Source organism: Phragmites australis, chromosome 2, assembly GCF_958298935.1.
Source record: "Phragmites australis chromosome 2, lpPhrAust1.1, whole genome shotgun sequence".
NCBI classification, from domain to species: Eukaryota; Viridiplantae; Streptophyta; class Magnoliopsida; order Poales; family Poaceae; genus Phragmites; species Phragmites australis.
The window spans coordinates 8,564,494-8,591,289 of record NC_084922.1 but is presented as its reverse complement, the minus strand read 5'-3'; the positions used below and the strand labels follow the sequence as shown (position 1 = coordinate 8,591,289).

Here is a 26,796-nt window from a genome sequence, read left to right as displayed (position 1 = left end):
TCTATTTTGCACATATATTTCTATCGTATTTCTGTATTTTTCTTATTCACATGTTTTTGCAATCCTAGTTGGGATGGTCCTCAGCTTTGGCTGCATAATCTCTGTAACCTGTCCGTTTAAATATTTAAAGAGGCACAATACCTGATACAATATCTTATACCGTACTGCAGTACTTAACGGTGTTATGTTAACTACGCACCACTAGAAAACGAGCTCATAGCTTGACGGTAGTGCTGCCGGACGTGTGTAGAGTACGATCTAAGCTCGGATGCTATAACTTGTATCAAGTGTTGAGGCTAAAAAAACCTACACACCACTATATTTCAAGAGAATAACGGACCTTTTCCTTTTGCATCTGTGATCCATCCTCATCCACGATTCATCCTAAGGAGACTTTTCCCAATGAGTCCAGGCTAATAACCATCAGTTGCTAAAGATTCGTCTAAAGAAATGGGAAATTAACAGAAGCTTCTAAAGAAAATCAACACTCATAGACTACATCTGTTGGTTTTACAGAAAGCTCGCTAAACTACACTCAATCTTGCACTGCAGATTCACGTTACAAGAAACGCCTCCTAACAAGCTTCAGGCAAGTATCGGCTGTGTAGGCATACACATAACGGTAGCAATTTCACATGATGGTAAGAACAGCCGATGTAATATTACATATATCTCCAGAATTCATTCAGTACCAGGTCATGAGCTGAGATTATTTCAGACCCCGAACTGCACCAAAAGTTGGCAATTTCATCCCATGTGTCAGGGGCAGGAGTGTGACTAGTCAGACTCGTTGCCGGAATCCACATCAACTGGGGCTGCTCCGCGGTAGACAGCAGATTCCTTTTGATAGCGTTTCTTGTCGACTTGAGACTGCTGGATATAAGGCTGTTTCTCTTCGGCTGCTCATGACAAGGAAACCGGAAACCGTAAGCACACAAGTTCTGTGGTAGTAGTAAACGGAAGAGAAAATATCGCAGAATATGCCTCACAGATGAAATAATGCTGGTAGTATAAGAGAGTATAATGGAGAATGGTCTAGAATATTACATGACATCTTTTGCCACATCTCCCCAAGCTTCTTTGCTATCTCTGTGGTAGGCAAATCTGGATTGCTGTTCTTCATGTTCTGCATCAAGAAGTAACAACTAAAGTTCTGTTGAAGATCACATATCTAGCATGTATGCATGGTAAGTTTTTACTACTGGAAGGTGTCTGCTCCACCCTCAGTATCATAAATATCTTATAACCAAAGAAATTACAAGTTACTAATAGAAGAAAGCCAGAAACAATTTTCAACAGTTTGAAAACCGTTATTGATGCAATGCATTCCAGACTAAATAACCAACTATGTTTCTCAAAACAGCTCTAGCTTTATTCAACGTCATCCTTGCTAAAAGTTATGTACTATCTACTATGTTGGGGATTATTAGCCAAAGGCACTCACTGCTCGCTCAGCCATTGAGAAATACATGAACGGTGTCATTGCTCTTTTGGGAGCATTAGGATCTTTTTTCTTCTTTGGCTTTTTCTTCTCTGAACCTTCCTCATCCCTGCCCTTAGGCTTCCTTTTCTGAGGTGGCTTTGAACTGCTTGCTTCCTTTTTGGATGATTTCTGGGGAGAAAAGCAATTGTGCATTACCATAATGGATTTACACTTCAGGCTTGCTACAGCAAATAATAAATTTAACTACCTCTTTTTCACCACCGTTATCACTAGCATCTGATTCCTCCTCACCAGAATCATCAGTAGGGGATCCACTGTCATCCTTATCTGCAACAAAATCTTCATCCTAACATGAAGATAAAGAAACCAGTATATGAAGGGGCTCAGTAACAAGATTAATAAGTCAGCATCAGGTAACAGACCAACAATAGAACACCATACCTCTTCATCACTTTCCTCATCACCAGCCTGATTTCTGATACGCTCAAGATGTGGGTCAACAGCATCATCATCAGTGTCCCGTAGAACATCTGTAACTCCACCACTTGTACCTTGACCATCTCCTAGGTTCATTATTTTCATCTTCTTTCCACTTAAAAGAATTGCCAGAAACAAGAAAATGCACACATAAGTTTTCTGTATAACAAGAAAGATGATGAAGTCAATAAAAAGAGACATACTTGATGAAATTGAAGAGGTTGTGGTATTCATTCCTTTGAATATTTCTGAAGAGATGTTCTTGGTCATTTTTCAGTTTGACAAGGAGATCGAAATAGTGTGATGATATACTGGCACCCCCAGCACCATGACGTTCAAATTCAACAAACTCAATCTGCATTTAATATGCAGTAACGGGTATGAATAACAATTGCTATGATTGGACAATGATATGCCATCTCAGCAATGCATGAAAGCATGATAATTATTTTCAATCACAACTATAAAAAAGATACCTCCTCATGTAGAATGAGCGTAGGAGGCTTTGGCAGGAAGAAGAAACCCTTTTCAAGTGGATACAACAGTCCATCTTCTGCTTTGAGTGAAGATTTAACAGCATATCCATCTTGGCAACTTCTGAAAGAGCCTGGCCTTGTGACTTTAGCACCAGATAGACCTCGAAGGACTTTGGTAAATACCTCATGTATTAGACCCTACGGATAAATTGAAAACCCATTGTAAGCAAAGGATGAATTTAACGTTCAAGTGTAGTTACCAGTTCGAATGAAATGTAAAGGAGAATATGTAAAGTATCAATTGCATACTAGTACCAAAAAATGCAAAACCAACTATAACTGAACCTGTCTTACAATGGACAATCAAGCCTTAATTGAGACCAAATGACATGAAAATTACATAGAACTAGGTTACTGTAACACAAAGATAGTCCAATAGGTGAAAATTTGGGTAAATGGCAAAAACAAGGATTTCCAAACTTGAGCACTACATCTTCATGCTTGCAAACATTAGTATACATCAAAAAATAGAACACAGAGGGTGGAAAGTGATGGGGCCTGAATTGACCAAGCAAAGGAACAAATTAGGCGTGCACAACTATGTTTAGGTGTGTTGCTTATGGCGCACAAATTAGGTGTGCTGCTTATGGTGCGTGGCGTGGCGTGGCGATGCCATACACATCAGCGTGACAAATACACACATCATAGTGTAGGATAGTAGGAAATTATATTGGCAAATGTAGCTAAGTGATAGTCTAGGATTTTAGGAAATCAAAATAGCAATGTAAATGTAGCTGATTTGCTTTTTTGTTTTTGTTTTTTCAGTGAGCAATTGACCATCTTACACGTGGGACCCATGGTTTCCTCTCTCTCTCTCTCTCTCTCTCTCTCTCTCTCTCTCGGCGGGCGGTGTGCTTGCAGCTCAGTGCACCCACCATAGGACACCTCCTCGCCACAACGGGGACACCATGGCCATATGGCGTCCGCCATACACTATCTGTGGCGTCGGCGTGGTGAGACCCAGATTTCCACCAAGCCGATATGACGACGAGATGGTGACGCCATGGCAACCATGCCCAGCAAATTACCACCAAAAGTGTACAATATCGAAACAGCACACCTATTGACTCGGGATAACAGAAATCAGTAATATCAATGTTCACTCTTTGACCAACAATCTGATCAAAACGTTCTGCATTGATATATCTTTGTAAAATTATAGCAGCACAGACTGGCTACCACGAATGAGCCAATATCCCATCCACATCTAAACTCATATGTTTTAACCTTCTGCAAGGAAAGATAGAACATTACCCAGCTATCCCTATTAATTATGTCTCCCATAATGCCCAATTGGCCATCAAATGTTTCAAAATAGTTGTCCAACTATTATTTGCTTGAAGACTAATGAGGCAAGGAATCTAAGAAATAGCTAATGGAATTTCGATATGCAACCCTATTAAATGACATATTTCAACATCTTGACATCTTTTGCATCATAAATAGAGAATGGAAAAATCACAATAATTACACTCTCGAGTCCCTCGATACACAGCTATTTTGATATTACAACTCCCAATAAACTTGACAATTATTTTGAAATGGATAGAGTAGTTGGTGGAAGTCCAGTTTTTCTGTCCAAGTCATTAATAACAACATGTGATGAGGTGAGTACTGAACATGAAGAGTTGAAGACGATAAACTTAAAAACAATGAGCATAATTTGTCTCAAAACTATGCAGCATTGTTCTTCTAAATACAAGAGGTTGTTCCTATAAAAACATTGATGAAATATTAACAGAATAGTTAAGTGCTTGCTCAGCCTAACTTAATTATCAGCTTCAAATCTAATTTGAGTTTGACAAAGGCATAATGCAATCATTAACAAATCATAAAAGGGAAGATTCAGTTTGCTAATGGAAATAAGTGGCTAAAATACAATATTCTCTGAACAAACTTACTTCAGATGGAATTTCCATGCATACCAACTTGCCTTGGCATGCATTTTTTTTATGATTTCATCTAATAAGCTAGAGTCTGATTCCAATTGGGACGAATCAACAAGTAAATGGTGCTGTTTGAAAGTAACAGATATTTCACCTTGTAAGATTCCTCTAGCCTGTCTTTGTACTTTTCAGCCAGAAGCTCGCTACTCAATGTCAGGTTTCTTTCAACTACTGCCTCTGTTTCAAACTGTTTAGATATAAGGGAACAAATTAGTGTCTGAAAAACAAACCCTGAAACCAAGTGGAAAAACAACTATGACCAACTAAACATCATGAAATTTGCAGTGCAATACCTGAATAACAATGTGAGGATACAATGTTTGTCCTTTACGGATTGGTGGATCAAGAGTGATAACAACAATCGTATGGGGATTGTTTGACTGCAAAGCTCCACCATGCAATACAGTTAGTTGCATGTCAAAGTGTAACACAATGCACAACACCAAAGCACAGCACAATGTAAGGTACAAAACGAACAAAACCTTTGGCAAAAGAAAGAGGCGAACAATGCTGCTGTATTGGATTTTAAAATCATTAGCTTGTCCTTGGAGTCGTAGAAATGACTGATGAAGCTCAACACTATATCGTCCTCTGCATTGCAAAAGATTCGTTAGTTTTTTACAGAAATTGTAAAGCAGGATAACCCTGAACAAGTCATCTTGTGTTTCTCATAAGATAAATGATTCATATTTTTCCACCTTGGTGTAAGAATTGCAATTCCTTCAAAGGTGACAACTGGCTCTTCAGAAGAACCAACATCAGCAAATTTCAATATAGTCTCCCATAGAATCTACAGAAAACAGAGAAGATTTCAGTAATTAGAATCCTCAACTTCAATGTGCTTCATGTTACACGGTGCTGATTGAGTTAACTTACGTGGGCTGGAGGGCGATTCTCATCCCCAACAAACTGGGTATTTGAAGTAGGCACATGAAAACTTAAATCCATGAGTGAATCTTTCTACAATCACAAAGGATCAAAATTTGAGCTCATGTCTTGAAGATGTATTCGTGAAGATCAAGTAAATGATATAGTAATACCACAAGCAAACTATTATTGGATGATAATGTAGAAACACAAGTAGGTCCACTACAAACCTCATTAGCCCCAGTAGTATCATCGACGTGAAACTCTAAAAGAACATCTGTTTTCCCTTGCATCTGGGTTTGTGCGACATCTGCTAGAGACACTTCAAATGATTGCTTTGAACTAACCATAAAGGAAAGCATGCTTCCTACAATGGAAAGTATGACCCAAACATTAAAATCAAAATGAATAAATGTTAACATAAATTAAAGGTGCCTCAGAATCTCAGATTACCATCTATATCAATCCCTCCCCAATTGTGGCCACTAACAGAAAGCTGCTTTTCATCTGGTGAGATGCCCATGTTCTTTTGTATGAAGTTGGTCAAGCTGCTCACATCCTATACAAGAAAGTCCAAGATCGATTATTTGTATTACAATAAGAGACAAATATATTAACCTTGCCTATCACCTTTACTGGCAAGTAAAAGCGTACACTTAGAGATGAGTGACAATATTTCAAAATTACCTAGTTATCAATCGAAAATCTGATAATTGAACTAGAATATTCCATCAGTGAGTAACACAGCACTAATCCCATTCACATACAGCAATGAATCTTGAATGCGATATCCTCAACAGACTCATGACTGATAACATGACTAATAAAGCACATATCATATACATTATTCCTACAAAATTTCATAGGAAGGTTCTTAAACACATGATATATTATACGTACAAAAAGATAATATAATCTGAAAGACCTGCGTAGGGCAGGCACACCGTGTGTCACAAAAGCATATAGTAATCAGTTCACCCGTTCACCTTGATTTGAAAAGGACTGTTTGCTTTAGAAGATAAAGCTAGAGCGGTTCATGTTTTATAATCGATACATGATGAATATATACCAAAATAAGATAGCACAAAAAATAACAAAACTGAAATTATTCAAGATCTATGCAAAACTGGTTTCACAGATAACTAGCTTGGGGAAAAAATCGAGCTTTCACCTTGATCATGATTTCTGCCATATTACATTTTAATTATCCGCCATACTAAGAATGGAAATCTGTGCCGTAATGGGGGTTGATAATTAATCCCTAAAATATTTGAGCAATGCTATAGCTACTTTTAGTCTTGTAGGTTTTGCGTCAAAATTAACATATTCTATTTTTTTCCAAACATTGTATCCAAATCCCAGATAGTTCTAAATGTGTGATTCTCCTGATTGCAGCAGCCTCTTCGTATCAAATCTAGAGAATCATTAATAATTACATAAAACAGAAGTGAGAAAAAGGAGACCTGTTCACGGAAGCCAATAAACCTGTAGAGCAGACCATCTTTAATCCTGACCCCAAGCTGATATGCCCTAGGGACTTTCATCCATGTAACTGAGGTTACATCAGCTTTATCAATCTCGATGGTCTTTCCTCCACCTTGTCTCTTCCATGCAAGTCCTCCAGAATGCACTTTAAACTGACCAGGGTTCTGCATAGGTGCAAGAGCCATGACACTATGGCAATACTCTTAACATTCAAAAAAGTAACAGATCATATAGCATTCAAGAACAAACACAGGTGCACAAGCAGTTAACATGTAAGATGTAAGGAAGAAAGGCATAACATGTAATCTCAAGGTTTAAAAGTAGGGAGTACAAGCATAACAAAGGTGGTCAGGTGTCACATAAGAATACTATCAGATCATCAAATGCATGAGTGATGCAAGCGTTGCAAGTAGTATCAGATCTAGGGTTAGGGCAAGCATAGGTATAAATATTCAGATAAGTACACAAAAGATATTCACGACATGGCAAATGTTGATTCTGCACCAATGGAAATAAATACTTTGATAAGCACAGAATCTAGAACCATAACTTATAATGCATGCCAAAGAATCTGAAAACTAGAAGCACAACTTCAAAGTGAAAAAAGGCCTCGTTTATTTCTAACTGGAGGAATTCCACAACTCTCCCAGTTTATGTGTTTATCCTAGTATGCTTCTGCCAAGGCTTGGTTTTTTCAATTGAAATAGGCTCACGAGGCCAATCCTATATACACACGCGAGTGCACTGCCGTGTTAAAGCGCATGCCCACACTCCATGAAGTGATGGATTTTTCGTTTGTTTCCGCAATTTCCAGGTGTGTGCACCTTTGCGATCTGGTGTGTGCCGGTTTTTTTTTTTTTTTGGCACACAGAGGAGGGCGAGCGCTGCCCAGGCATCCAGTTGTATTGCACTCTGCTTGTAAGTTTAAAAAATGCACAACATATTGTAATTCATTTCTTACCAGCAGCTATAGACGCCCCTGTTTTCTGCAGCTGCCGAGCCTAGAAGAGACTCTAACCTCCAAACCCCCATAGAAATCTAACATCTCGCCTAAAAACATCGGAATAAATTGACTATACCCACGGCACAACCATGAAATCCAACAAATCAAGGAGATAACATCTACAACCAAGCACCCGATTTAACCCAATGGAGCAGGAACACAAAAGCGAGCGAAAATTTGGCCTAACGCACAGTGCAAACCCTAGAACCCGACCAATACGCACCCGCATCCAGTCGTCGGGAAAAAATAGGCAACGAGTTCAAATCAACAGCTAATCAGAACGTCGCCAGTGGTGACGTCATCTCGCAATAACCCTCGACCGAACCCTAGAAATCGAGCAAGCGGTGGCGGCGGAGGAGGAGCTTACCGTGCCGCCGCGGCCGCCCAGGAGGATGTTGTTGAAGTGATGGCCGTCTGTCATCTCCGCTGCCGCCGCTGCGCCTGCAGAAGCCGCTTGCTCTCTCGCGCGTGCCGCCGCCTCTCGAGCTTCGCTTCTTCCCGGCGAGGTCAAGTCGGGAGACGGTGCGGCTTTGCGGAGGCGAGGCGAGGGGGGCGCGCGGCGCAGCCGCAGCTCCGTTTCTTATAGAGCCGCAGGGAAATTGCTTGCCCTCTTACCGACATGCTGGTCCCACCGGTCAGAGACACGCTACGCTGCCAAGTTGTCCCGCTCCCTGGAAGCGGGGCCCTTACCAGCCGAGTTATTTTGTTCTTCCCGTCCCTTCGTTTCTGCCAGAATTTTCAGAATAGTTTTTTAATTGAAATTAGAAAAGCTCTATTACATGGTAACTTTTAGCTTTTAGTTAAAATATGTAATTTACTTTGTTTCATTTACTGTACAAAATTATTTTTTATATAATTTATTATAAAAAACCACAATAAATCACTTTTAGCAGAGAATCACTGTACACACAGAATTTGAATCTGCCAGAACAGGCTTCTCCGTTCCCCTCTCGGGTCGCGCATCTCTCTCCCTGCGCGTGGTGCGCGGCTATGGCGGACTACCACTTCGTGTACAAGGACGTGGAGGGGGCGAGCACGCAGTGGGACGACATCCAGCGCCGCCTCGGAAACCTGCCCCCGAAGCCGGAGCCCTTTAAGCCGCCGCCCTTCGCCCCCAAGGTCGACGCTGACGTGCAGCCCAAGTCCAAGGAATGGCTCGACGCGCGCGAACCCGAAGAGCTCGAGGAGCTTGAGGACGAACTGGACGACGACCGCTTCCTCGAGCAGTATCGGTAACCCCTCCCCTTGGATTCGATCCTGTCTCCGTTCTGGTTGCTGATCCGTTATGCTGTTTTTTCCGTCAGTTCTTGGATGCATCGGGACGTTCAAGTTCCTATCGCGTTTGATCTGATATGACTCGCGTTTTCAGATGAGATAATTCGTGTGCTCCTGTAATCTCGTCTATTTATCTCTCAATAAAAATCTAATCTATTCGCATCGTCTGATCTGGATTCGGAGCAGTACTACTGGTAGTTGGGTAGTTCAATGCATTTTGCGATTTGTTTGGATAAAACTGGGGGACTTACTCTGTCGATTTGGTGCTTGCAGGAAGGTGAGGCTTGCAGAACTCAGGGAGGCAGCAAAAGCTGCGAGATTTGGCAGTATCGTGCCCATCACTGGCTCTGACTTTGTGCGTGAGGTGTCGCAGGCGCCATCGGATGTCTGGGTTGTGGTCTTCCTCTACAAGGATGGGTAAGGCACTAAGGCGTGCATAAATCTACCTGTAATCAGTGTGTGGCTATTCTTGACTTAATATATGTCGCAATGATTACGCAGAAAAGGGAAAAAACAAACTTCTAATTGTTTATTTTGTATGATTCGACCAAACTGAATCCAGATACTGGCTGCGCTGTATCTGGTTGTGTTGATTAAAACTTGGGTAAGGAACCACAGTATCTTGAAATATGACTATGGTTTGGATGTAACGAACCACAGCAGCTTGAAATTTGGACCATATCCAACAATTTAATTGTAGTGAAATAGGTTCTAGCATTATCCAACCTTCGGTACATGTGATTTACGAATGCCATCACAAACCTTATAAACACAGATAGTTTAGTAACTCTTCCGCGGTATGATCTTTTTCCTTTTTTAACTTGGATCGCTGGACTCCAAATGTTGATGTTGCCCACATTGTTGTGATCTAATTAGTAATATAAACCTCTCTGCACTCTTATTTCCTGGGAATTCGGACTGGAAGATGTGGGTCTGTAAATAATTAACCATCTATCATACGGTTGTCTTATTGCATGGTGGATCTTCTATAAAAAGTTTTGCAGTTCTTCTATTTTGTATGCTGTTCGACTGTTTTCCAAAAGTTGCTTAGGAATAAATTCTACAGGAAGGATGCCTGAGTTCATTAGAATGAAACTCTATGATATGATGCCTTGCTCTTTTAGTAGATTGAGGTGTTCGTTGTCTAAGAGTTCTGTAAATCCTTATGGCAGAATACCAGAATGTGGGCTGCTTCAGACTTGTCTGGAGGAATTGGCAACAAGATACCCAGCGACCAAGTTTGTTAAAATTATCTCCACGGACTGCATTCTCAACTACCCAGATCGAAATGTTCCTACAATGCTGGTGTATAACAACAGTGCTGTCAAAGGTACTTATGTTGGTCTGCAGAAGTTCGGTGGAAGGAAATGCACACCTGAATGTAAGTTAATACCACAACATTAGTATCCGGGATCCGATTTTCCAAAAATTGGTTCAAGTTGCTCCAGTCCTATATTTTGTTGGACTGTTTTTGTTTACCACATATGCCTATTTGACATTGCAATCATCAATCATAAGATACCATTTACTTTTTCTGGTCTACACTGCCTTAACATGAGCAAAATCTCTGACCTTCTGATGACACTTTTTAATTTATAAGTAAACACATTCGATATGATGCGTGCCTACAATGCGTGCGCGCGCACACGTCCTTATGTATGTTCGATTTGTTTAATGTGTCAAACATTTAGATGGTGTTTGCCAAGTTATACATTATTTCTACCATATAATTGTTCCTTTTCTTCCAGTTAACAGTGAATATCGTTGCTCATTTAGATGAGACCAAATTTATTGAAGCTTTCTTTCGACCAAACATAGATCCCAGATTTACTTAAATGCTATATGGTTGGCCTCCGACTACATATGCTAAATTGCTATTTTGTTTTCTTCAGCTGTTGCATTAGCTCTTTCCCAGTCATACCCAGTACTGAATGATGGGCAGGGTGGCAGCGATTCATCCTGGAACAATGTCATAGAAGGCGTTCGCAAGAAGTTCATAGAGAAGGTTGTCGCCCAGCATGAAGCATGGGAAGAATACGACAGTGACTAAATTTACACTCTAGTGTTAGTTTGTCTCAGTTGGCTTATTGTATTTGGCTGGATGGGTGAATTTTGTCGCAGTTTACTGATCTTATCGGGTTTTATGGACAAAATTTGTCAGAGCTCACTGATTTTATCTGGTTGTGTGACTGAAGTCTGTCATGTTTTACTGATCATATTTTGTTGTATTAGTTAAGTGTCCGTATGTTGCAACAAGAGTCGAATAGGGCAAGCTTGCAAGGAGGAGAACAAGAGAAGGATCGATTATGTGGCCTAGCGATCGGTTATAAGTAAAGCACAATTATTAGCTATAAAGAATTACTCACATACCGTCGATCAGTTATAAAGTACAATTATAAGCTATAAAGAAGTACTCACATACTTAAGATATGAAGCAAGGTGCACAATGTTAACAAAAAAGCAAGAGAATGCTCACCAATTGTTCTTGTCAAGTTTAAACTTTCAATTATTTGTCTCATATGGATGAAACCCCACTCATTTAGTACTTTGTCTGAGCTGTGAACTCCGGTTTGTGGTCCTTGATAGATTGTATGCCTATCATAAATGTGGGCTGTCAAGGTATCTTCTTTACTAACTAATGGAAGAGCAAGAATACATACCTGCCCACCCTTTGAAATTACACATTGGGAATCACCGACGTTTGCCACAACAAGTTGGCTATTTCTTATTAGTGCTACACATGTTGTACTCCCACATGTCAGCCCAGCAAAATCAGAGTGAGGCCCCTGACAAAAGATTATCTATGTGAGATTCCATAATTCAAACAATCGTGACAAACTGCAACATGTGGACTTCAGAATATTGGAAAATTGAAACTTCATATTTCATAATTAGCTCATAGTACATCATAATTGACAACACAAGCTTCATGTTTGGGTCGCATTTGTTCTCTTTGCATAGATTTCATTTTCCAACATAAAGTTCAGCTGTTAATGCAATTTGCAAGTAACACAACTTACAAGTATTTAACAATATGAAACAGATCAAATCTATATTTCAATGAGAAATGAAATCAGTTGTACATCTATTTTCTTAAATAAAAAAAGGTGAAATTTGTTGTAGCCAGTTGCATATGTACCTCCTCGAAGGCCCAATCATCTTGTTGATTATCACTTCCCCTTGGAGACCAAATCAACCCTTCTATCATACCACTAAACTTGTTTATCTTATCTCCAAGTGCAGATAGTTCTTTCCAACCTCTTTGTTCTCACATCATTTCATCAATTCTGAAGTAGCACAACCACAATATTAAAAATTATCCACAACATTAGAAATTATCATCCTCATGCTTACAGTGATGTTAACAAATGTTGAAGCTCTTACACTATTTCATGTGGAATCTGGTTTGCCATATACCTGAAGAAAGCTCTATGGACAGCAATGCCTAGGTCACCAGCTGAATAGGCTTCACTTTTGAGAACTTGAATGTGCAGATATTTCGCACAGAATTTAGCAACCACTCTTCGTGAGTAAAGCGATCCATAATGAGATACTACTAGTCTCTATAAATACTTGGCATGGCGGTGTCCCTCAAGAGTAGTCTAGTACAATGAAGGAACATGAAAACACTGATCTTTGCGAGTATGCTTACCTCCATGGCTATTAAAAACGCCAAAGAATGTTGTCTCGCTATCTAGATCTAGCAATGCTGAGTGTTGCAGGGTTGCACAAGATGTTAAACATTGTACTAAGGAACAATTTCATAAATGGCATGATTGATGAAAATGCTAAAACCACACCAAAATTACCAACTATGTATGTAGCGTGACACTGAACAAATTAAAATCACTGTACGAACTAATTAAAATCATTGTGTTAAAGAACCATGGCAACTACAAAAATCATTGTACGAGCTAATTAAAATCAATGTGTTAAAGCACCATGGCACCATGGCAGCACACTAAATTGTCTCCATCAGCAGCAACTGAATGAAATCTTAAATGGTTCCTCGTATGTAGATTACGTTCCAAGTTACATCGCACCCACAACAACTACAAAACAGGGATATGACTTATTATTTTTAACTTATGTTTACCAATGGAGGAGTTGAGATAACCAAACGTTTCCAGAAAGTAAGTCACTCAATAAATAAAGAGATCAAGCCACTAATATTAGCAACCAATGCCCCTATTGAGTTAAAACATAGAATGAAAATTTCTTTTGGAAAAGAAGACAAGCAAGCTCATATGGGAGTCCAATAATATATCCTTTGTCCAGGCGTAAGTAATCCCAAATCTGCCCCCTTTCTTTTCACGTCGAACTGAGATTTATATGTTGATTAAGAGAAATTAGTGCCTCATGCGAGAAGAGTAAGAATTGCTGAATTGAAATAAAGGTGGGAGGAACCATATTCATTGAATAATTAATTACATAAAATCGGAAATCTACTAAACAAATCTACGAACATTGACATGCAAAATTTAAGTGATATCATGCAACACATATGCAAACATCACTTGCGACGTGATAAAATTAAACAGCCAGAGCAAAAACTCAAAAACAAAGCTTAGCCTTCTCAAATTATCTCTAAACTTTGCTCGTGTTATAACAGATACTCAAATTGATTCATCAATATGCTCCTTGAGGGTAGAAAAAAGAATATAACTGGCCTTTAGCATCTGTGGGATACCATTGATTATAATGACACAAACTAACAGTGGTTATAATCTATCATTGAGTTTTTTAAGCATATCTTACTTATAATTTCCCTTAAGCACATGATGACAATGGTATAGCAATGACAAACAAGGCCAGAAAGGTGAGACCCCGACAAATATAACTAGTTAAAAGCTATAATGACATACTAAGTAACTAACGGATCTGTAAAAGTAAAATATGGCCACATAATTCCCAAACAATTTAGGATCTTTTGGTGGAAATTTCTATACTATTGCACCAAAGTAACAACTGTTTTAAAGAAAATCGAGAATCACAACTCATAAATAAATAATATTAAATGCATATCACTTGTAACACACGTGTAACCCATGGATGCAATGCTTTAATTCCAAGTCATTTCCTTTTTAACATGATTATTCAAAGAGTAGGTACAATATGTGAAATTTACTTTCGTCGTGTCATTCCACAAGGCACCATAATCAGTATAATTCTAAATTTGCTTATCGTATATACCAGAAAAGAAATAGCAAAAACTATAAAAAAATTCTAAAATTACAAAAACATTGTACCTACTCTTTGGAAAAGAACCACACTATACTTGTTTGTATAGAAAGTTCCACCAAAAGATCCCTAACTTATCATGGTGAATTGATTGTACACATAGACCTAACGTTTCCAGATAAGGCCAAAGATTGAAAAGAAACACACTATACTTGTTTTGTTATTTTATCCAACACATTATGGATGTGGGAAAAATGGGGAGGGAATAACCTTGAGCGCTTATAGCTAGTTTCTTTAAGCACCACGAGGACGTATTGGTCAGAACCGCTTTGAGAGATATTGAAGTAGCACGCGCGCCGATGAGCAAATGTCGATGACAGCGTGGGAGACGCCCAGAACCCTAGCATGAAGTAGGCGGTGAAGCTAGCACCGCAGTACTCTGAAGCTACCACGGCTGCCTCCTCCGGGAGCGAGGTCACCGCGAGCGTCACGATGTTGTTGGTGAGGATGACGTCGGAGTCGAGGTAAGTGGTGCACGCACGACGACATAGTGGAGGCAAGGTAGGACCACGCGTAGTTGAGCGGCCGGTCGAGCGCGTCGCGGATGGAGGTGCTGATGAGCCTCGCCACACATTCCTCATCGACGAGCAGGTACACTCGGAACGCCAGTGACGGGAACGATGCGCGGACGACGTCCATCAGCTCCACCGACGCCGCAGACCCCGTGGCGAAGGGTGACGGCATGGCAGACCCCGCCGTGTGAGATGGTGGAGCTTGCGGGCTCACTTCGTTCGTTAACGGCGTGGTCAAGATGGTGGCAACAATGTCGGTGAAGGGCGGTAGCAGGCATCGGGGAGGCAAATCCGGGTGGTGCCGGCTCGGATCTGGTGGCGCGCGTCCACCTGGTGCAATAGCTCATTGACGAGGCAGGCTCACCTCGGTCGGCAACGGTGCAGTCGAGATGGTAGCAGCGGTGTCGGTGAAGGGCGGCGATAGGCATCGGGGAGGCGGATCTGGGCAGTGGTGGCTCGGATCCGGTGGCGGCAGCAGGGAGGTGGCACAGCCAAGGCTTCATGTGGGGAATCGACAGGGCGGTAGGGAGATAGCTGAGTCGCGAGGTGGAGGGAAGGAGGTGAGGAGCGCAAGGCGTCGAGGAAGGGGGGAGCGAAGGGAGAGCGAGGGTGGTGTCGTCGGCGCAGCTCGGGCGCGGAGGAGGAGGCAGCGGCGGCTCGGGAGACTGGAGAGCAGAGGCACGGATCGGGGGGGGGGGGGGAGTGCGGTGTGCATGCCCCACCTGTCGGGCGCGTGGGATACGAGCGGGACGGGGTAGAATGAGAGAGGGAAGAAATTGCTGCATGGAAACAGAGAGTAAGCGGCTCACACGTCAGAAGCCAGGGATTTAGGGATAGATGTGGAATTTAGATGGGTATAAGACTTATTATTTACTTTTTAAATAGGAGAGATGGATGATGATATGAGAGTTGTGTTTTATGGGGCAGTAAAAACGGTGCTAGTAACTTGTGACATTACTTAGTACTCCTTTGTTCGAGAGACTATTGTGGCACTTGTATACTTGAATGAAAAAGGAAGGATCCATCCAAAGCCTGCCTGTGAATTTATTGTACTTAGGTATCCAAACAAACATTTTCATCAAACATAATCCAATACCATTTTGCTGAACACACATCAAAACTGATTCCATCTAGGCACTGAATTTTGCGACAGACATAGGAGAGGAACGGATATGGGCTAGAGCGATCTGTAGGTTGGCCGCCTTCTATTCATGGAGCCCTTGGGCGCGTCCTGACGCGAGCGAAGATGATGACCGCGCTGACGAGGATCCACGGCGTGAAGACCCCGTTGACCACCTTCGACGACCGCAGCGGCTCCGGCACCCCCTTCACCGCTATCAACGCCATCACCGCCGGCACCAGCAAGCCGGCGACGATCATCGACACGGGCTTCGTCCACGACTCCTGCATAAGGAAGAAGCTGTCAGCTCTGCAATATCCATCTACCGCAAGGTGTCAAATGCCAAAAAGGGAAAGGCCAGTGACCTTGGGCTCGCCGTCGAGGGCGATGACGGCGCCGTCGCGGAAGGGCAGCGCGGAGTAGCCAGCGGCCGGGTCGGGCCGGATCCGGAGTCCGCGCCGGGAGCCCTCGGCCTTGAAGGCGAAGAGCGCCCGTAGCTCGTGCTCGGCCTGGATGCGGCGCACGTCGAGGCGGTCCCGACGGGGCCCCGCCAGGCCCGACCGGAAGACCGCGACCGGGCCGGCGCCCCGCCGGTACAGCCGCACCTCCACGGACGGGTCACGCGGGCTCGCAACTGGCTCAAGCAGCGGCGCGGTCAGCGACTCCTCTTCCGCGGCCGCTATCACCCCCTCGTCGTCGGCCATCGGCGTCTAAACTGTGATTTCTTCTTCTGGTCGCTTAAACTGTTCCCTACTCCTAACTAGTAAGACCTGAGCTTAGCCATCTCGTGCTGGTTTTTTAAAAAATTATCTTTTAAAATACTATTATTATATCATTTATTTTCTTTATTTTTACTTAGCTATTCTATTTATTATCTTTTATTACTCTTCTCTTCTTTCAAATTTATAATCATCCTATGTGAACAGTGTTGAGAGGAAAGATGTCGCAGCGCTGTAGCACTGGGAGCCACCTTTGCTAAAGTGCGTTTAGAGGCAACACAGGCGGCAACGGTTGATGCTACAGTGGTCAAGGAAGCAAATGTTATCTCTATTGGAGCTGGACTTAAGTTTGCATTGATCCGTGGCGCCGCATAATCTAGTTTGATTGAACTTTAATTTTTCACTGTTTAAATTGATTTTAAGGCCCGATTTGTTCAAATTTGAGCTATTCTAAAAGTTCATGAGCAATCTTGACCATTGTAAATTATACTTCCTTTCCCATCATAAATATATACCCTTTTATATAAGGTCTCGTTAAATTTTTTTAAACTTTAAGTATTAATAACTTTTGAAATATTTAGTTTAAAAATATTAAAATTATATGTGTAAAAAATATTTTTTTAATCTCATAAATTTATTATATTTTATAAATATATTCTAGTTGACAATAGTGATAAAAATACATATCGAAGACCGTACCCTATCTAAAACGCCGAGCAATTTTGATCAGAGGGAGTACTACAGTATATTTCTTAGATCATCTTCCATATGTACAAAAGATACAATTTCGAGCAATTTTGATCAGAGGGAGTACTACAGTATATTTCTTAGATCATCTTCCATATGTACAAAAGATACAATTTCGTATAAAATGTTTGCATAATGCCAGATAAATTTGAGTCTGTATTCCAGATCCAGCATAGGATACAGTGAACAATTTCCACCGGCTCAGCCAACAATCGCAATACAACTTCTTTTTTTTTTCTGATAGATATGCACATAGCAGTAACAGTTGAGTTCCGCTATTTTAGTTACAAGAATTCTGTAATGGAAAGCACTATGCAACGCATCAGTGAGCGCAGCTACGCAAGGCAATGCATCAGTCCGCCGTCCAGCTCTGCTCCACATTCTCCCGCACTTTACGGTTGTACTCACGCTTGTTCTCGCTAAACATGCGGGCAGCTTCCGAGTTAGCAGACGAATTCGGATTTGGATCACACAGCAGCGACAAATGGCACACACCTCAGTTTAGTCGTACACTGGAACCATAAAGTTAAATGGCTTAAGGAAACATCATAAAATCAACATAAGCACTGCAGACATGTCAACTCAGCACAGACATGCAGATTCAAAAGAACATCTTCATCCTACTATTTAAATTTATCCCTCTATTTTTTTTCCATATAGACAGCTCTTTATCCTGATTCTCTTCCTATTTCTCACACGGCTTCAACTCACATCTTAAATTTAGTTCCTTATTTTCCACTCACTAATATTTTATTAATATCTTATAACTACCAGATAGTTCTAATCATTTTATATTCAACATTTATATTTCATGATTCTATATATGTATAGTCATTCACCTAGTTACTAGATCAAGTCATTCGTCTTATATTAGAATCGTCATCATCCTCGGATGATGACGATGACAAACTCATTCTTGCTACATTACACTAAGCACACTGTCGATATCAGCTTATAAATGCTTCACGACATGGCAGCTTTGTGCTTGGACGCCATTATATTGATCGCAATGGGGAAGCCAAGCATGGGAGACTATACAATGATTACTTCTTAGATGATCCAACCTATAGTCCAACTTTCTTTCGACATAGGTTTGCAATTAGTCATTTTTTGTTTATTCATCTTCTCAGTTGATCCTGTTGGGTATGGCTCATTCTCTTTCTGTCGAATATCTAACTATAGGGTATATACATATAAGGAGTATATTATACACAGACAGGATATATAAGACATATATTCGGCAGCTCCAGACATCACGAAACCGAATCAGCGGTACCTGATTCACCCGAAATCAAAGAAGCACGTACTAGAAAGGTTTATATTGGTTACCCAACTCAATACGATCAATATTCAAAACAGATCTATCTACTTGAACGTCAAGGAAGACAACTCCCTATCAACTACTGCTGGATAGGAGTCGGTACCTCCCCTATATAAGGTGAAAAGGCTGGGGGGGGGGGGAAGAGGACATGACGATTAAGAGAACAAGAGAGAGATGCAAGCATCAAGACCCCAACAGAGGAGCTACTTGGCAACTTTAGCCCTATGATAGATTAGATTCAATCAACTCCTTATAATAGTCTTAACCACATTGATTGTACTCAAGATCATCGATATACGATAGCAACACCCCCACAGGACGTAGGGTATTACTCCAATCGGAGGCTGAACCTGTATATATCGTATGTCTCATCTCGTGATTAATCCCTACACTCGAATGTACCCAGTCAGTTTAAGGATATATTATGGGAACTAATCTTCAACGATTTCGTCGTCTAGGTTTAGAATAGCCCGTCCTCTGTTTCTCCGCATAGTCCAACCTGTAGAACAACATGATAAATATTTTGTTCAAAAAAGAGATAGTGTTGGATGTCTTGGGTTATCTTCTTTGAAGAAGATTACTGATCAGTATGTTCGTATTGGAGAAAGTATTGTTCCAGAGAGTCTTAGAAGGTTTGTCAAAGCTATTATTGAAGTATTCGAAGATGAGTACTGAGATCTCCAGATGATAATGATATAGCTAGATTACTTGCAATTGGAGAGCAAAGAGGGTTTTCCGGAATGCTTGGGAGTATATATTGCATGCATTGGAAATATAAAAATTGCCCTATCACTTGACAAGGCATGTATACCGGCCATATGCACGAGGCCACAATCATTTTAGAAGCTGTTACTTCACAAGATCTTTGGATTTGGCATACCTTATTTGGTTTAGCAGGCCTCACAATGACATTAATGTTCTTCACTGTTCTCATATATTTGGAAAGCTAGCCGAAGGAGAAGCTCCAGAAATGAATTGTATCATAAATGGTCATAATTATATAATGGGGTATTACCTTGAAGATGGCATATAACCTAACTAGGCTACATATGTGAAGACCATATCATCTCCACAAGGCAATAAGAGAAAATATTTTGCCAAGACACATGAAGTAGTTAGGAAGGATGTGGAACGAGCCTTTGGAGTTCTACAATCTCGTTTCGCCAATTGTTCGTGAGCCAACCTGTTTATGGGATCAACACACACTTGAACAAATCATGACAGCTTGTGTCATCATGCATAATATGATCATTAAGATGAACGGGATAAAGAAGAGGACTTAAAGTTCGAAGGGGTTGGAGAAAAAGTGAGAGTTTCCTATGTTCACACGTGTGAAATTCGTGAGTTTATTCAAACTCATCATAATATTAGAGATAGGGAAACTCACATAAAGATTCAAGATGATCTAGCTGAGCACATGTGGCAACATCATGGAGATATGCATAATTAATCATGTAATCGGTATTGTTGTAATAATAGATAGCATGTAGTTGGTATTGCATTAATCATGTAATCAATATTGTATTAACCATGTACTTGATATTGTCTTAATAAAGCATAGTTAATTCAACATCATAGTCCATACAAGATAGTCCACACATAATAAAGAGTACACAATATAGCATGATACTCCACACATAATAAAGTGTCTCAACTCGAGCCTACGCTAAACCTTTGAGCAATGATCTCATCTTGCAAACTCATATAGCATTGTTGTTGTCGCTCACTCATACCACTAAGGTCCACATTCATCACTTTATCGTCTTCAATCCTTCATCGTAACTCTAGATCTCTTTCCTTTAGTTCAAACTTTTTCTTCTCTATATCAATTCTTTCATCATTGCGTTCTTTTTTAAATCTCTTCAAGCCTTCGGCCTCTTTCTTCCTAGCCACATATGTTCCAACACTTCCATGTAAAAATTATCTCCTAAAGAGACAAACCTTTTACCTCTACACTGTTGTTCTTTCTCCCCCTTCTTACCAGGTGGCATTTGTTCTTTATCCGCGGGCTTTGAAGTAAGACCCTCTGCTTTAGCATCATGATGACTCTCAATGCTTCCAGGAGTAGATGGCCCTTGAATTGGAGCATATCTTCTGTTTTTTCTGAGAGCACCTATCCTTCTACTTTTGCTCGTGCTACAAGATGTTCCAACAATACAACAAATCGAACGATTTTCCATTCCTTTCTTTGGACCTGTACAACTCACATACGTGTTGCACCTACACAATTAAATATGTCTTATTAAACTTGCACATAAGATATGAAGTTGCAACGAAATTAAAGAAGAAACATGTATACCTTTTCTTGCTCTGTTAGCCCACTTTGCCTCCTATTTTGAATATGAGCAAAACAGCCACATAACTTGTTCACACTTTCTTATATCCCAGACCAACGGTGCATGCGAGAATTACAAGTACGATCAGAGTGGAAATCCTTGTGCTGGTGGAAGTACTAATGAATTCTCTGCCAATAAGTACTACGAGGTTGCTCATTGCCATGTACAACATCCATGCTAACTTCTAGCTATGCCAACACCAACATATTGTCCTCTTTTTACTGATTTTTTTGTTCTCTTTTTGCTTGGTTTCACAGATGGAGTACCTTCTCCAAATGCGGGTTCCTGACGGTCTTTTTCTTCAGATGGGCTAGCAAATTGACTACCATCCCAAAATACATCATTATTGTCCATGTTTTGCCCACTCAACAATTCCAAATAGCTATCCATTTAATCAAGCAACCTACATTGCAACAAATTGTATCATGCCACCAATTCTACAAATTTGGAGGTGCATCACAAAGCAATTATTTCATGCCACCAATTCTAAGAAGCACATAGGCCTGAAGGTGTTGCTCCTCTCTCTCTCTCTCTCTCTCTCTCTCTCTCTCTCTCTCTCTCTCTCTCTCTCTCTCTCTCTCTCTCTCTCTCTCTCTCTGATAAGGTCTTTGTCACATCCTAAATTTCATAATCGCATGATTAAACTTAATCATGCATCATTAGCGCCATAATTAGTTTTGAGGTAAATTTTTTGAGCACACTAGAGCACTTTGTTCCGAGTCATTTGGATGAGAGAAAGAAATTTGTGAGAGAAAAGAATTCAAGTCACAGTTAAAACAGACATCCTCTCTCTTCCATGTGAGCCCCACATGTGGCCCCACCACCCACCACGCTTAATGGGCACTATGGGGAACCGTCCAAATAATATTCTAATTAATCACCAGGAGGATCATTATTCATAATCACAACCTCGATGATTAACCAGAATATCATCCCGGTAGTCCCGTCACGTGTTTTGTGTCAAGGATCGGAACGCATGCCTTCCAACATGTACATCACAACATAGCATAATAAATAGCGAGTAATAAACATTTATATTACAAGTATTAAGCATGCAACTAATTTCAACAATTTACAACAAAAGCGAGCTAGCAGGAGACAAAACCCCTCAACTCCTAACCACAAAAGAACTACGTAGCGGAAAGTTAAACTTATAAACAACAAAAGAGAATGGCGCCGCATGTCCTTAGGCACCATCTCAAAAATGTCACTTTCATAGTAAGATGCACTACTCTTGCCCACCACCCCGATTAGCAGGCACGAAGTAGCAAAAAACAGTCTCTTCCTCAGCAGCAAGAGTACCTGAAAGCGCAAGCATGAGTACGAAGGTACTCACAAGACTTAAACCATATAGAGCAAATATACATAGCTCGACTCCAAGGATTATGCATTGATCATTAGAAGGATGAACCACAAGTTAGATAAAACATAAGCACAAAGCATCCTAGACATATGTGTGAGCGACTGAAACTGCACCAAAACATATGATAACTACCCTGCAACTAACAACTGAACAAAGTAACTGTAAACCACATGTATATCAATAAGTAACAAGAACCAACATCACTATCTCCCACATACTGAACCACAAATCATACTTGAAACTCTACGACCGATGCAGATGGACAGAAGCATGCTCATGATCGAGAGCACGGCAGTTTGAACTGTTTATACACCCTGCAGGGAGATACTCCTATACCCACACGACACGAGGACCATTCGGCTTGTGCCACCGATCAAAGTGCACACAAGGGGGTACTCGTGACAACCTTTCCCAACCAGCTATAACCGTTTGGATCATGCATCGCTCGGCGCGGCGATACTAGAACTACTCCCGGAGCAAACTAGTTTCGCTACAAGCCTGCGCTCACACCGTCGATGTCCAAGCCCAAAAAGCCACAGCTCCTGCTGCACGGGTGGGAGTGAGGGAGGAGAGAGAGGGAGCAGGTGGACTGCTGCCCACTTGAGAGAGGGAGTGGGGCCCACATGTTAGAGAGAATAGGTATTTCTAATGTATTTTCTATTATTTTCTCCCCCAATTTTCTCTCTTATCCAAATGATTATTAATAAAGTGCATTAGCGCTCCGGATTACCATTACGTAAAATTTAAGCATAATGCTTAAGAGGCATAATTTTACTTAAATACGTGATTAAGAAATTGGGACGTGATAGGCAGCCCCCACCTGCTCTCTCTCTCTCCTCACTCCTCACCTGCTCCCACCATGATCCCCACCAGCCAAAGAAGCAAGGGAGCTCCCCCTCTCAAGCTCTCTCACCCCTCCTCGATTTCCTCTCTCTAGAAGTTGAACCGAGGTGCGCATTTGGTGTCTACACATTCTCTAGATTGTAAGCTATCAATCCATCCAATTCATTTTTGTTTTCCTGGAGGATTCGAGTCGATTTTGGTATCTTTTGGTGTTTAGGGTTGAAACGTGAGGAACACCGAATTTCTTCGTCTCCCGAGCGTTTCACTCCGTTTCCTTCATCACCTGATGTTCACTAACCTCCACAAGCACAATGGGTAAGTCTCTTAGGCACCCCATGGCATGAATTCATGGTTTGATTGGTCGATTTTATGATGAAGCAAGGTTCATGAGTTCTTGATGCTTTGGACCAAAATGAAGATTATATGAGATTTGAGTTAGGAATCGAATTGCTGGGTTGATGAGTGAGTTCTAGACCCCACAAACTACCTCAAACATGCTCCCCTTTAGATTGGAGAGGCTAGCAAGTCGATTTGGCAAAGGTTTCCCCCTTTCTTTTAGAGCAATTCTGGACAGTCCAGATACTCCGCCGAAATTCACTAATATTTTGCAAAAATGCGGAGTATCCATAGAAATTTGCGGATATTTCGCAGGTACTGTTCATCAGGAGGTTTGCAGCTTGTAAAATTCATAATAAATTCTCCGTAGATCCAAAAATTATGAAACCAATTTTTTTGTTTCATACTAACTCCTCTACCTATTAAAAATATTCCCAACCATGAAATAGTTAATTAACTTTCTAGGATAATTAATTATGTTAAGGCTTCATTAATTCACCGTTAATTTTTTACAAGTCCAAAATGAGTGAATCCAATTTTGCTAGTCTTCTTATGACTTGTGCTAACTAGGAAAAGATGTTCATGCTATTTAAAGTATGTTTTCATGGCTTTTCTTCATATGCATATTGTGGCATGCATTATTGCACTTCATTCATACTCATCATTGCACATGCTCTCCCTTTCGTGAACGAAGAACCGGAGCGTGACGCGGGTGTGAGTGAAGGCGGCAAGGAGCTCCCGTATTTCTGTGAATTCTGTGCGGGGAGTGTCAGGCAAACCCAAGTGCAGCAAGGCAAGCAACTAAGTATTTTGCACATTTTGTTCAAATGAATGGAGTCTAAAATTGATAAATTATGTTTATGTATGTTTGCATATGTTTCGAGTTGATGTCGGGCAAATCGGTAGAACATATATTGTTTGCATGATTTGTCTACCTTGAATTATTGTTCATCTATATCCTTGTAGCCATAGTCGCATGGGCGATGTCTAAGAGTCGTCTGATATGCTTAGCAATGCTTAAGTCATCGGTAGAAGTCGAACGACGGTGTTGCCGTTGTTCGCGAGCCTAGGGCCTACTACTTGCTTCACAAATACTTGATGATGATGATGAGACGGTTGGATGAGTGGTGAGAATGAGGCGAGATGTGGGCAGTGTTAAGAGTGTATCTGCTCCGGAGGAAAGTTCTGGGGGCAGTCCAGGGGAGGAACCCGAGCACCATAGACCGCTTACATCGGTTAAGGCCGTTCATCGTTGTCGTTGGCTTTAGCACTTTCCTTACTCACCACATACCGATCTAATGGTAATGCAAGTCGAATACCTTTATAACTGTGGTCATTTGGGGTCTGAACATCGACGGTGTGAACGGACGGGCTTGTAGTGTTACTAATTTGCTCCGGGAATAGTCTTAGTACCGCCACGTCGAGTGATGCATGTTTCAAATGATCGGGATTTATTGGGAAAGGTTGACATGAGTACCCCTCGTATGGACCTGTGTGGTTATGCAAGCCGTATGTTCCTCCAGTCGTGTGGGTGCAAGAGTATCTCCCTGCAGGGTGTATAAATATTTCGAAATACCACGCTCTCGGTCATGAGCATGATTCTATCTATCCACATCGGTCGTAGAGTTTTTGATTGTGGTTTGTGGTATGGTTTAGCGGGAGATGGTTGTGTTGGTTACTGTTATATATTGATATTCATGATGGTTACAACTATATTATGCTTAGTTGGTAAATTGCAGGGTTTATGATATATGTTTTTGGTTAAGTTAGTCGCTCACACATATGTGTCTAGGTTGCTTAACGGATATGTTTATTTAACCATGCAACTTTTCCTTGCTAATAGTTCAATACATAATCATTGGAGTCGAGCTATGTATATGTGCTCTATATGGTTTAAGTCTTGCGAGTACCTTCGTACTCATGCCTGTGTTTTCAAGTGCTGTCGGTGAGGTAGAGCTGGTGTTTGGCTACTTCGTGCCAGCCGATCAAGGTGGCGGGCAAGAGTAGTTCATCCTACTTTCGGAGGTCGTGCTTTTGGGGTGAAGCCTAAGGGCATGTGACTCCACTCTCTTTTGTTGTATAGGTTTATATTTTTGCTATGTAAATGTTGTTGTATTTTGTTGTAAATTGTTGAAAATGGTTGATGCTTAAGAACTTGTAATATAACTTTAATTACCACTCTTTCTTAAGCTGTGTTGTGATGATATATGTTGTAAATGCACGTGTTTCGATCTTGAGTAAAAAACACGTGCTGAGACTACCGGGATAATATTCTGGTTAATCGTTGAAGTCGTGATTATGTAAATGATCGACTTGGTGATTAACTATAATATTATTTGGATGGTTACTCACAGCGTGGTATCAGAGCTTAGTTTAATAAAGTAGCCTAAAAATACTTAGGACGTAGGCTAGCAAGTGTGTCAAACCACTAAAGCAACCTACTAAAGTATCCTTTCATGCTAATATGTATAAACTTGCTATACTACGCCCCTAAATATAATGCATTCAAGAAAGAAACGTAAATATAAGGATCGAACATACTTTCATATTCCATTGTTCATCTTGCACCATACACTTGAGCATGCATTTTTCCCTGTTAAAATCTAAGTCTGATTTTTTTGCTAAACTACGGACACTCCACACATTTTTTTGATCCTCCGCAAAAGTGCAAAGACTCCGAAGATTTTTGCGGACATTCCGCATTTCTACGGACACTCCGCAAGTTTTTGCGTGCATTTTTTTCGCTGATGTGTCTTAGTGTGCGTCGCTTGGAATTGGTTTCCCGCTAACGCTAGTATGTTATGTCAGGGTTTTACCATTCTTTTTCTTTGTCTTAGCACCAAAATAAGATGAGAACCCGTGGTAGTTTGGGTGAGCTTCTTGAGGCATCGAATGAGAACAACCCTCCTTTGCCTCCACCGTCGAGCATGGCGGATGTGCTCATGCAAATTGAGCAGAACCGTCAGACTTAGACGATGCTTCTCAAGGCTCTTGTGCACAACACGGCCCCTCAAGGAGGAGGTGGGGCCAGACACCGAGATAACTTTTCTTATTTTCTATGGACTCAACCGCCCACACTTTCGCGGGCCGAGGATCCTCTGGATGCTGACCACTGGCTTCGAACTATCGAGTAGAAGCTCGCTCTTCTTCGATGCGCCGCCCATCAGCATCAGGGTGCGACAAGCGCGTGGTGGTCCAACTTCTTGGCCATGTACCCCGCCAATC

The 26,796-nt window shown here is 41.1% G+C and overlaps 3 protein-coding genes and 1 pseudogene across 3 annotated transcripts; 1 reads left to right on the top strand and 3 right to left on the bottom strand.

The window, feature by feature from the left end:
* Positions 1-464: 464 nt before the first annotated feature.
* LOC133898220 (FACT complex subunit SSRP1) lies at positions 465-8,332 on the bottom strand. The gene is made up of 16 exons (XM_062338841.1): positions 8,126-8,332; positions 6,734-6,919; positions 5,724-5,829; positions 5,501-5,637; positions 5,280-5,363; positions 5,102-5,193; positions 4,886-4,994; positions 4,697-4,783; positions 4,498-4,590; positions 2,398-2,595; positions 2,125-2,276; positions 1,886-2,036; positions 1,692-1,790; positions 1,445-1,612; positions 1,048-1,126; positions 465-899 (listed from the first exon to the last, which is right to left on the bottom strand). Exons 1-16 carry the CDS (start codon positions 8,177-8,179, stop codon positions 778-780), a joined length of 1,917 nt encoding a protein of 638 aa, XP_062194825.1. The 5' UTR covers positions 8,180-8,332; the 3' UTR covers positions 465-777.
* A 331-nt stretch (positions 8,333-8,663) lies between these two features.
* Positions 8,664-11,212, top strand: LOC133898204 (uncharacterized). Its single transcript, XM_062338839.1, has 4 exons — positions 8,664-8,990; positions 9,307-9,450; positions 10,206-10,414; positions 10,926-11,212. Exons 1-4 carry the CDS (start codon positions 8,749-8,751, stop codon positions 11,081-11,083), a joined length of 753 nt encoding a protein of 250 aa, XP_062194823.1. The 5' UTR covers positions 8,664-8,748; the 3' UTR covers positions 11,084-11,212.
* A 235-nt stretch (positions 11,213-11,447) lies between these two features.
* LOC133902401 (probable protein phosphatase 2C 11) lies at positions 11,448-14,958 on the bottom strand (annotated as a pseudogene).
* Positions 14,959-15,787: 829 nt separating this feature from the next.
* LOC133909825 (uncharacterized) lies at positions 15,788-16,668 on the bottom strand. Its single transcript, XM_062352375.1, has 2 exons — positions 16,272-16,668; positions 15,788-16,190 (listed from the first exon to the last, which is right to left on the bottom strand). The coding sequence occupies exons 1-2, from the start codon at positions 16,608-16,610 to the stop codon at positions 15,996-15,998; spliced, it is 534 nt and encodes a 177-aa protein (XP_062208359.1). The 5' UTR covers positions 16,611-16,668; the 3' UTR covers positions 15,788-15,995.
* Between the last annotated feature and the right edge of the window lie 10,128 nt (positions 16,669-26,796).